Source organism: Procambarus clarkii, chromosome 4 (assembly GCF_040958095.1).
Source record: "Procambarus clarkii isolate CNS0578487 chromosome 4, FALCON_Pclarkii_2.0, whole genome shotgun sequence".
In the NCBI taxonomy this organism is placed as follows: Eukaryota; Metazoa; Arthropoda; class Malacostraca; order Decapoda; family Cambaridae; genus Procambarus; species Procambarus clarkii.
In genome coordinates, this window is record NC_091153.1 from 58660678 (window position 1) to 58671869 (window position 11192).

Below are 11192 nucleotides of genomic sequence, written 5' to 3' on the forward strand. Positions count from 1 at the left end.
CACCCGCAGGTCTGGCCAGGTAACTCCACCAAACTTGTTCCGGACAATATATGTTTTTTTTTTTAGATATCTCCACAAACTCTGACCAGTCTCGCGATCTTCGCTTTCCAATGTTTACCTTTTGTTTCCCTCTGTATGGGTTCGGACCCCGTCTCTGTAGGCGCTGGCCCCTCCCCCTCGCATCCTGGTGCTGACCACTGGCTCTCTCCTTCAGACTGTGGCCGGGGCACTCCAGCGCCCACAACAACCTGGGCACACTTCTTAACGACACCTCGGAGGCCGAGAACCACTTCCGGATGGCCCTGAAGGCCCACCCACACCACGCCCACGCCTACTACAACTTGGCCAACCTCAGACAGTAAGTGACATTTAAGTTACACCATCTTTCGTGTCCTCTGCTTTCTGGTTAACCTCTTACAGCAGATACGTGATCATTTCTCACTGCCTACACCCTCCACGCCCCACACGAGCACAAGTTGTACACCTCACAGGAGGAACAGTATCACCTTAGTTACACCGTACCGAACCGTACCAGTACCGTACCTAGTTACACCGTACCGAACCGTACCAGTACCGTACCTAGTTACACCGTTGTATGGTACACAGTCCACCCACCACAGTACACACCATTTATACATATGCTACACACATCCACCAACCTAACCTAGCAACGTCAGTAGTTCATGTTCTTAGTATAATAAAAAATTGATTAGAATAAACAAATTTGAAAATAAATAGTTAAAAATAACGAAAATCACTCTGCCTGTTAGTCAAATGGGCCCCTTGCATACTATGCCAAGTAGTCCGGCTCCGGCTTAGGAACCCTTGGGTTCCCTTAGCTTATGTTCTGTGGCTTAAACCTGAACTACAGGAAATAGTTGACCACATCACCCGAATGCACTCGGGCATGGGGTTATATGAGTGCATAAGACTCTCCCCATGCTTATTGTTGGCTGGTGGTACAGTGGTACAGCACTCTGCTTTGTGGGGTGGTGGTACAGTGGTACAGCACTCAGCTTTGTGGGGTGGTGGTACAGTGGTACAGCACTCTGCTTTGTGGGGTGGTGGTACAGTGGTACAGCACTCAGCTTTGTGGGGTGGTGGTACAGTGGTACAGCACTCAGCTTTGTGGGGTGCTGGTACAGTGGTACAGCACTCAGCTTTGTGGGGTGGGGGTAAAGTGGTACAGCACTCAGCTTTGTGGGGTGGTGGTACAGTGGTACAGCACTCAGCTTTGTGGGGTGCTGGTACAGTGGTACAGCACTCAGCTTTGTGGGGTGGTGGTACAGTGGTACAGCATTCTGCTTTGTGGGGTGGTGGTACAGTGGTACAGCACTCAGCTTTGTGGGGTGGTGGTACAGTGGTGCAGCACTCAGCTGTGTGGGGTGGTGGTACAGTGGTACAGCACTCAGCTTTGTGGGGTGGTGGTACAGTGGTACAGCACTCAGCTTTGTGGGGTGGTGGTACAGTGGTGCAGCACTCAGCTGTGTGGGGTGGGGGTACAGTGGTACAGCACTCAGCTTTGTGGGGTGGGGTACAGTGGTACAGCACTCAGCTTTGTGGGGTGGTGGTACAATGGTACAGCACTCAGCTTTGTGGGGTGGTGGTACAGTGGTACAGCACTCAGCTTTGTGGGGTGGTGGTACAGTGGTACAGCACTCTGCTTTGTGGGGTGGTGGTACAGTGGTACAGCACTCAGCTTTGTGGGGTGGTGGTACAGTGGTGCAGCACTCAGTTTTGTGGGGTGGTGGTATAGTGGTACAGCACTCAGCTTTGTGGGGTGGTGGTACAGTGGTACAGCACTCAGCTTTGTGGGGTGGGGGTACAGTGGTACAGCACTCAGCTTTGTGGGGTGGGGGTACAGTGGTACAGCACTCAGCTTTGTGGGGTGGTGGTACAGTGGTGCAGCACTCAGTTTTGTGGGGTGGTGGTAAAGTGGTACAGCACTCAGCTTTGTGGGGTGGTGGTACAGTGGTACAGCACTCAGCTTTGTGGGGTGGGGGTACAGTGGTACAGCACTCAGCTTTGTGGGGTGGTGGTACAGTGGTACAGCACTCTGCTTTGTGGGGTGGGGGTACAGTGGTACAGCACTCAGCTTTGTGGGGTGGGGGTACAGTGGTACAGCACTCAGCTTTGTGGGGTGGTGGTACAGTGGTGCAGCACTCAGTTTTGTGGGGTGGTGGTACAGTGGTACAGCACTCAGCTTTGTGGGGTGGTGGTACAGTGGTACAGCACTCAGCTTTGTGGGGTGGGGGTACAGTGGTACAGCACTCAGCTTTGTGGGGTGGTGGTACAGTGGTACAGCACTCTGCTTTGTGGGGTGGGGGTACAGTGGTACAGCACTCAGCTTTGTGGGGTGGGGGTACAGTGGTACAGCACTCAGCTTTGTGGGGTGGGGGTACAGTGGTATAGCACTCAGCTTTGTGGGGTGGGGGTACAGTGGTACAGCACTCTGCTTTGTGGGGTGGGGGTACAGTGGTACAGTACTCAGCTTTGTGGGGTGGGGGTACAGTGGTACAGTACTCAGCTTTGTGGGGTGGGGGTACAGTGGTACAGCACTCTGCTTTGCGGGGTGGTGGTACAGTGGTACAGCACTCTGCTTTGTGGGGTGGTGGTACAGTGGTACAGCACTCTGCTTTGTGGGGTGGGGGTACAGTGGTACAGCACTCAGCTTTGTGGGGTGGGGGTACAGTGGTACAGCACTCAGCTTTGTGGGGTGGGGGTACAGTGGTACAGCACTCAGCTTTGTGGGGTGGGGGTACAGTGGTACAGCACTCTGCTTTGTGGGGTGGGGGTACAGTGGTACAGTACTCAGCTTTGTGGGGTGGGGGTACAGTGGTACAGTACTCAGCTTTGTGGGGTGGGGGTACAGTGGTACAGCACTCAGCTTTGTGGGGTGGGGGTACAGTGGTACAGCACTCTGCTTTGTGGGGTGGGGGTACAGTGGTACAGCACTCTGCTTTGTGGGGTGGGGGTACAGTGGTACAGCACTCTGCTTTGTGGGGTGGGGGTACAGTGGTACAGCACTCTGCTTTGTGGGGTGGGGGTACAGTGGTACAGCACTCTGCTTTGTGGGGTGGGGATACAGTGGTACAGCACTCAGCTTTGTGGGGTGGGGGTACAGTGGTACAGCACTCAGCTTTGTGGGGTGGGGGGTACAGTGGTACAGCACTCAGCTTTGTGGGGTGGGGGTACAGTGGTACAGCACTCTGCTTTGTGGGGTGGTGGTACAGTGGTACAGCACTCTGCTTTGTGGGGTGGGGGTACAGTGGTACAGTACTCAGCTTTGTGGGGTGGTGGTACAATGGTACAGCCCTTAGCTTTGTGGGGTGGTGGTACAGTGGTACAGCACTTAGCTTTGTGGGGTGGTAGTACAATGGTACAGCACTCAGCTTTGTGGGGTGGTAGTACAATGGTACAGCACTCAGCTTTGTGGGGTGGTAGTACAATGGTACAGCACTCAGCTTTGTGGGGTGGTGGTACAATGGTACAGCACTCAGCTTTGTGGGGTGGTGGTACAATGGTACAGCACTCAGCTTTGCATTACCCTGGCAGAAGAACTAGTCCCAGCAAGGGCATTTGGAACTTTCAAGTATATATATATATATATAAAGAAAAAAATTGGGAAGGGAGTATACCACCTCTGGCTGGAAGAAGGGGGACCCTTAGCCTCCGAGGAAACCACACATAACGCATTAGAGGGAATGTTTAGGTCTCTCCAATACAGTTTCTGTGTACTTTTCTAGTACCACCCCCTTCCCCTATGGTTGTTTTTTGCTTTATTGTATATACTTAAAGGTTACAAGATATACATTGGTTGATGCAAAGAGTGCTCAAAGGTTGTGGATCTCCTGAAGCTCATCCGCTTCCGGACAGGAACCGTGGATGCAGCAGGCGTTTGCCCCTCTGGATCGCCACACTGAGACGCTGAAACAAAAAACTGGCAGCTCTTGGGTCATACCCAGTTTCAAGTGTAGATATGATTGAGCCCAATAGGCTCAGGAACCTCTACACCTGTTGTTTGACGGTTGAGAGGTGGGGCCAAAGATCCAAAGCTCAACCCCCGCAAGCACAATTAGGTGAGTACAATTAGGTGAGTTCACACACACACACACACACACACACGACGTTTTTCCTGATAAGGAACAAATGCGAAAGTGAACGTGAGCGCCGTCCTGCTGGCATGCCGATCGTTACAGAAAAATATACACCCTTGAGAATTTGCCCAGCTTCGCTCCTACCAAATTCAGCCCCCGTTTGTTTTGTTTCACGTTGCTGGCAGTTAGATATCTGAATTATTTAAGCGTCTGAAAAAGAGGTGCTGGTGGCAGGGAATTCCTCCCACCAGCTCGTCCTGCCTTTCAACCCAACGAACACTATAGCATTTTGGGAGGATCTGGAAGTGTTACTGGAAGATAATCCTCTCTTCCCTTGTCTCCCCACCAGGCAGCAGGGTCGCATGGTGGAGGCGGTGACGCTGCTGGAGGAGAGTCTACGCCACGATGCAACCAACAGGGATGCGGTGTCGGCCCTGGCTGGGCTCTACAGCGAGGCCGGACGCTCCACGGAGGCCGAGAGCCTCCACCTGGCACTGTTAGCTGCCCGGCCCTCAGACCCGGTGGTCCACAACAACTACGCCGCCTTTCTCCAGAAGATCGGTGAGTCCATCTTGCCGCCGCAACCCCCACCTCTCCTGTAGAGGAATAGTAAGTGCCTCCACTCCCTTATTTCCAACCCTTACTCCGAATGGACGGTACGTTTAAATACTAAACGTAATAAGTACATTCCTGACTGTCTGCATAGCATATATATACTTAATTGTGCTGTTACATTTACCTCCCCATATATTCTCATTTTCTGTTAATACACTCAAAATTTATAGGATGAAGTTTTCGTGTTCAATTCTATATACATAAGTTTTAAATATAAAGAATTTCTTTTTCAGTTTTATGAAACAATGGAGATTTTACAATTTTGTTTTAAATATCCTTCTTAAAATTATAATATAACCTCAAGATATATCCTGAGTTACTTTATAATTTATTGAGAGACTTTAGTTTTGTTTTATTACTTTTATAAAATTGTAATGTCAATATAGCTATAGGTTAAGTACTAATTGTAATTAAGAAGCAATAAATGCTATTTACATGCTTGTCCTCCTACACTAAGAAGGTTAGGTTAGGTCGTGATGTTCTATACAGCTTTTCAGGTAAACTGTAATATTCACAATATTTAGGTGCGATGCTGGCGATTAAGTGTATTTATGTACTATGCCGATAGTCAGGATTGTACTTATTACATTTAGTATTAAAACGTACTGTCTATTCGGAGGAAGGGTTGCTTATTTCAGCAGACCAGTGAGCCCGTATCTTCCTTACTGCCAGGAATTGGTAAGTATATCCACTTGTTATTAGAATCGATGTATAATGGGGTCGCCTACTACTACAATATAATGGGCGATGAAACAACCAATTATCAGTGAGAATAATCAAATTATGAGGCCTCCATGTTTCTGCAAACCTTCCACTTGGCTTTGGTTGTTATAACTACTGATGGCAAGTGACGTGTGTGTGTGCTTAAGGCGTCCTGCTGTGCTGCTGGCAATCTGGGTTAAATACCTTCCTTGTACACATACGATTACTCGCGCTCCACATCTATACACATGTATAAATGTTAATCTTTCATCAATATATATATAAAATATATATAATAGGATACATGGAATAAACTCCAGAATTTTTCCAACTAGTGGAAAATTGCACACCACTGGAGTCTATGTTCTCGGCTCACAATCAGGGATACAGAGTTCGATACCTGGATGGGAGAGAGCGAGAAAACAGGGATGGTTTGGCACGTTTCCTTTTATCTGATGCGTCTGATCCCCCAGCAGTAAATATAGGTATCCGTGAGTTAGGTAACTGTTGTGTGTGGCATCCTTGCAAACATCAGTAATTCGACCAATGTGAGATCTCAATATAAATTAGCCTAAAGTACAGGCTTCCAGTCCCCGGCAAAAGGAATTATATGACTCGACTCCACCCATAAGACATTAAAGGCTTCTCACGTATTTTATGTTTAAATTTCTTAATCTCACTAAGAAGTCTCTCTCTCAAACACACACACACACACATTGAATCATTCAGAACTTTGTATACCACATATGTCAGACCAATCCTGGAGTATGCAGCCCCAGCATGGAGTCCATATCAAGTCAAGGATAAGACTAAACTGGAAAAGGTTCAAAGGTTTGCCACCAGACTAGTACCCGAGCTGAGAGGTATGAGCTACGAGGAGAGACTACGGGAATTAAACCTCACTTCGCTGGAAGACAGAAGAGTTAGGGGGGACATGATCACCACATTCAAGATTCTGAAGGGGATTGCTAGGGTAGATAAAGACAGTCTATTTAACACAAGGGGACACAGGTGGAAACTGAGTGCCCAAATGAGCCACAGAGATATTAGAAAGAACTTTTTTAGTGTCAGAGTGGTTGACAAATGGAATGCATTAGGAAGTGATGTGGTGGAGGCTGACTCCATACACAGTTTCAAGTGTAGATATGACAGAGCCCGATAGGCTCAGGAATCTGTACACCTGTTGATTGACGGTTGAGAGGCGGGACCAAAGAGCCAGAGCTCAACCCCCGCAAACACAACTAGGTGAGTACACACACACACACACACACACACACACACACACATAGTTATTGAGATCCTTAAAGAGGTAAGGATGGAGGACAGTAACCAAAATGTTGAAAAGGTTTTCAGGCTTGGAAAGTACAACAAGGACAGAAACCGAATGATAAAGGTGGTATTCATGAGCGAAATCATGAAAGAGGAACTGTCAGCAAGGAAGTGCTGTCTAGCAAATGCACAGAAGTTCAAAAAAGTATTCCTGCAGAGGGATATGACAAGGGAAGAGAGAAAGCAGGCAGCAGACACGAGGAAGGAGCTCAGGGAGAGAGAAAGGAATCAGAGAACCACAACCCCAAACCCTACAACCCTAGAGGGGAGTGGGGAACCCTCTTCAAACAGTGCAACAGCCACAGGGAGTGGGGCACTACCCCTCACATTCTACCCAATAGACACCATACATGCCCCATCCCCTGTCAGGCCCAGCACTAAGTAACCACCTAGGGCACCCTCCCCCCGCCCATCCCCTTCCTCCCACTCACCCCTCTCCCCAGGACCTCCCTTCTCCCCCCATCCCCCCCCCCCTTCTCCCACATGCCCTCCCGTCTCTCCCACCCCCAAGCCCTTCGTTCTCCCCCACCCCACCTAAGTCTTCCCCTCTACACCACTCCCCTAAACCCTCCCCTCTTCCTCACCCACCTCCTCCTTCCTTTCCTCCCCCTTTTATGCCCCCCCATCTCCCAAAGCCTCTCCTCCCCCCATGCTTCCCCAACCCTCCCCCTCTCACCCCCCCCCCAACCCCTCCCTCTCACTCTCCCCTCCAACCATCCCCCTCTCATTCTCCCCCCCTACCCTCCCCCCTATCCTCCCCCTCTCCCCCACCCCCTCAAGCCCTTCCTCCTCCACCAGTCTCCCCGTACCAGATCCTCCCAGCTCCCACTCACCCCAGATCCCACAGGTCCCCCCAAGAGGAGAAACAGAAGAGAATCAGTTTCAGGGTGATGTACTCGAACATAGTTGGGATCACAAGCAAGACAAGTGAAATAAGGGAAAGAGCACAAGAAGTGAACCTAGATGTAATCGGACTCACGGAAATAAAACTCTCTGGAATCATAACGAATGCCGTGTTTCCCCAGGAGTACACAGTAATAAAGAAAGAGAGGGAAGGTAGGGGAGGAGGTGGAGTGGCCCTACTCATGAGAAAGGAATGGAGTTTTAAGGAGATGGCCATCCCGGGCTGTGAGGGGTTCAGAGACTACATAGCAGGCACCATGACAATGGGAGGACCAAAAATAGTAGTAGCAGTAATATACAGCCCTCCACCAAATGACAGAAGACCCAGTCAAGGGTGCAAAAACAACATGGCAGTTAACACTATAATTGAGAGGGCAGCCTCTGCTGGCTGTAGAAATAGATCCCACCTGCTCATCATGGGGGACTTCAATCACGGAAGGATTCCCTGGGAGAATAAGGAACCACATGGAGGCGAGGATACGTGAAGAGCCAAACTACTGGAGGTGAGGAAATGACGAACCAGCGAGACTCGACCTGGTCTTCACTCTGAACGACTCCGACATAAGAGAAATCGGTTATGAGGCCCCAGTAGAAATGAGCGACCACAGTGTACTGGTGTTTGAGAACCTGATTGAAGAAGGATTATTGAACTCGAGGAGGGATACCGAAAGCAAAAGGTTAGCATACCGAAAGGGGAAACTATGAGGAGATAAGAAAATTCCTAACAGATATAGCATGGGAAACAGAGCTCAGGGAAAAGACGGTCCAAGATATGATGGACTACATCACGCAGAACTGCAAGGACGCAGCAAACAAGTTTGTCCCAGTCCAAAAGGAAAACAGTGAAATGAAGATGAGAAACCCATGGTTTAATCAGAGATGTAGGCTAGCTAAGCAGCAAAGTAAAAGGGCAAGGAAAAACTATAGGAATAACAGAACACTGGAGAGCAGAGAAAGATACCAGAATGCCAGAAATGAATATGTCAGGATGAGAAGAGAGGCAGAAAGACAATACGAAAATGACATCGCAAGCAAGGCAGACTCAGCCTAAACTGCTACATAGTCACATCAGGAGAAAAACAACAGTAAAGGAACAGGTTATGAAATTAAGGATAGGGGCGGAAGGATTCACTACAAACAACAAGGAAGTGTGTGAGTAACTGAATAAGAAATTCCAGGTCTTCACCTTAGAGCAAGGAGAAATTCCAGAGATAAGAGAGGGAATAGCTAACCAGGAACCACTGGAAGAGTTTGAGATTACCAGCGGGGAAGTAAGGAAGTGTTTACTAGAGTTGGATGTGACAAGGGCTATAGTCCCAGATGGAATCTCCCCTTGGATATTAAAGGAAGAAGCAGAAGAACTGTGCTGAAATATAACAAATCACTGGCAACAGGGGAACTGCAAGAAATTTGGAAAGCAGCTGACGTAGTCCCGATATACAAGAAAGGGGATAGAGCATCTGGAGCGAAGGAACTTTGTAACACAGCATCAACATGGGTTCAGGGATGGCAGGTCCTGCCTCACAGGGTTACTTGAATTCTACGACCAGGCAACAAAAATAAGGCAAAAAAGAGAAGGGTGGGCAGACTGCATATTTTTGGATTGTCAGAAAGCACTTGATACAGTGCCACACAAGAGGCTAGTGAAAAAGCTGGAGATGCCGGCTGGAGTGAAAGGGAAGGTACTCCGTTGGATAAGGGAGTACCTAAGCAACAGAAGACAACGAGTCAGTATGAGGGGTGAGGTTTCAGATTGGCGAGACGTTACGAGTGGAGTCCCGCAGGGGTCAGTCCATGGACCTATACTGTTTCTGATATATGTAAATGATCTCCCAGAGGGTATAGAATCGTTTCTCTCAATGCTTGCCGATGATGCAAAAATTATGAGGAGGATTGAAACTGAGGATGATAGTAGAAGGCTACAAGATGACCTAGACAGACTGAGTGAATGGTCCAACAAATGGCTGTTGAAGTTCAACCCGAGTAAATGCAAAGTAATGAAACTAGGCAGTGGAAACAGGAGGCCAGACACAGGATACAGTATAGGAGATGAAGTACTTAATGAAACGGACAGAGAGAATGGAGTTGATATCACACCAAACCTGTCTCCTGAAGCCCACATAAAAAGAATAACGTCTGCAGCATATGCGAGGCTGGCTAACATCAGAACAGCCTTCAGGAACCTGTGTAAGGAATCATTCAGAATCTTGTATACCACATATGTAAGACCAATCCTGGAGTATGCGGCCCCAGCATGGAACCCGTACCTTGTCAAGCACAAGACGAAGCTGGAAAAAGTTCCAAGGTATGCCACTAGACTAGTCCCAGAACTAAGAGGCATGAGATACGAGGAAAGGCTGCGGGAAATGCACCTTAAGATACTGGAAGACTGAAGAGTAAGGGGAGACATGATCACAACCTACAAAATCCTCAGGGGAATCGAACGGGAAAACACAGATAAACTATTCAACACTGGTGGTACGCGAACAAGGAGACACAGGTGGAAACTGAGTACCCACATGAGCCACAGGGACGTTAGAAAGAACTTTTTCAGTGTCATAGTAGTTAATGGACGGAATGCATTAGGCAGTGATGTGGTGGAGGCTGACTCCATACACAGTTTCAAATGTAGATATGACAGAGCCCAGTAGGCTCAGGAATCTGTACACCAGTTGATCGACAGTTGAGAGGCGGGACCAAAGAGCCAAAGCTCAACCCCCGCAAGCACAAATAGGTGAGTACACACACACACACACACACACACACACACACGTATAGATGTGGATAGCGAGTAATCGTATGTGTACAAGGAACGTATTTAACCCAGTTTGCAAACAACAACATGGGTTCTGGAAAGGGAAATCGTGCCTAACTAACCTTTTGGAATTCTATGATAAAATAACAAGGATAAGACAGGATAGAGAAGGTTGGGCAGATTGCATATTTCTGGACTGCCAAAAAAGCCTTTGATTCAGTACCGCACATGAGACTGCTGTTCAAACTCGAGAAGCAGGCGGGGGTGGGAGGAAAGGCCCTAGCATGGATAAGGAACTACCTAACAGGAAGGAGCCAAAGAGTTACGGTAAGGGGCGAGAAGTCGGACTGGTGAACCGTAATGAGTGGAGTACCTCAAGGATCGGTGCTGGGACCAATTCTATTTCTAATATATGTTAACGGCATGTTTACAGGAGTAGAGTCACACATGCCAATGTTCGCGGATGACGCAAAGTTGATGAGAAGAGTTGTGACAGATGAGGATTGCAGGTTCCTCCAAGAGGACCTGAACAGGTTGTAGAGATGGTCAGAGAAATGGCTACTGGAGTTCAACACGAGCAAATATAAAGTTATGGAAATGGGACTAGGTGATAGGAGACCAAAGGGACAGTACACAATGAATGGGAACTGCCTACTTGTGACGACGCGAGAAAGAGACCTGGACCTAATCTATCGTTAGGACGTAACACCTAATCTATCTACTGAAGCACATATAAATAAGATAACGACACCAGCGTACTCTACAGTGGCAAAAGTTAGAGCATCATTCAG

At 48.4% G+C, this 11192-nt stretch overlaps 1 protein-coding gene across 1 annotated transcript in view; it reads left to right on the top strand.

The window, feature by feature from the left end:
- The window catches only part of LOC138371872 (protein O-mannosyl-transferase TMTC1-like), a 52448-nt gene extending 47495 nt beyond the window's left edge, over positions 1 to 4953 (top strand). Inside the window, exons 3-5 of the mRNA XM_069336914.1 lie at positions 215 to 358; positions 4447 to 4658; positions 4946 to 4953. Of these exons, the coding sequence (XP_069193015.1) occupies positions 215 to 358; positions 4447 to 4658; positions 4946 to 4953 (364 nt within the window). The remainder of the gene's footprint in view (positions 1 to 214; positions 359 to 4446; positions 4659 to 4945) is intronic.
- Positions 4954 to 11192: the final 6239 nt, after the last annotated feature.